The 545-nt window shown below is 36.0% G+C and overlaps 1 protein-coding gene across 1 annotated transcript in view; it reads left to right on the top strand.

Moving 5' to 3' along the window:
• The window catches only part of USP9X (ubiquitin specific peptidase 9 X-linked), a 97,275-nt gene that overhangs the window by 7,949 nt on the left and 88,781 nt on the right, over window positions 1-545 (top strand). Inside the window, 1 exon segment of the mRNA XM_077748493.1 lies at window positions 319-537. Within this exon segment, the coding sequence (XP_077604619.1) occupies window positions 319-537 (219 nt within the window).

The following is a 545-nucleotide window of genomic DNA, read 5'->3' as shown; positions in this document are numbered from 1 at the left end:
ATGACTGCCTCTAGTGTATAAATTCCAAAGAGGAAAAAAAAATAATTTGCTTCTTGTCTATAGACCTATAGACACAAGGCAGTACCTACTTCATTTTGTAAGTCATTTGAAATGGCTTTTTTAAGTACGTATTATATGAAGCATAGTAAATATTAATTCATTTTTTAATATATCTGTTTGATCCTGATATTAAACAATTCAAATGATCTGTATGGAAAAAGGGAGAAATAATTAAAATATAGTTAAGGTGGGAAGATCTTTCTATTTGGAGTTGCAGTGATTTGATCTTCTATATCACCTTTTCCCCTTATATAACAGAGGTGTATTATCAACAATACGCATCGCCTGGTGGAGCTATGTGTGGCCAAGTTGTCCCAAGACTGGTTTCCACTTCTAGAACTTCTCTCCATGGCCTTAAATCCTCATTGCAAATTCCATATCTACAATGGTACACGTCCATGTGAATCCGTTTCCTCAAGTGTTCAGTTGCCTGAAGATGAACTCTTTGCTCGTTCTCCAGACCCTCGATCACCAAAAGTGCGTTG

This window comes from Crocuta crocuta, unplaced genomic scaffold (assembly GCF_008692635.1).
Source record: "Crocuta crocuta isolate KB4526 unplaced genomic scaffold, BGI_CrCroc_1.0 scaffold49, whole genome shotgun sequence".
Lineage (NCBI taxonomy): Eukaryota > Metazoa > Chordata > Mammalia > Carnivora > Hyaenidae > Crocuta > Crocuta crocuta.
This window is presented reverse-complemented; position numbering and strand designations above follow the sequence as displayed.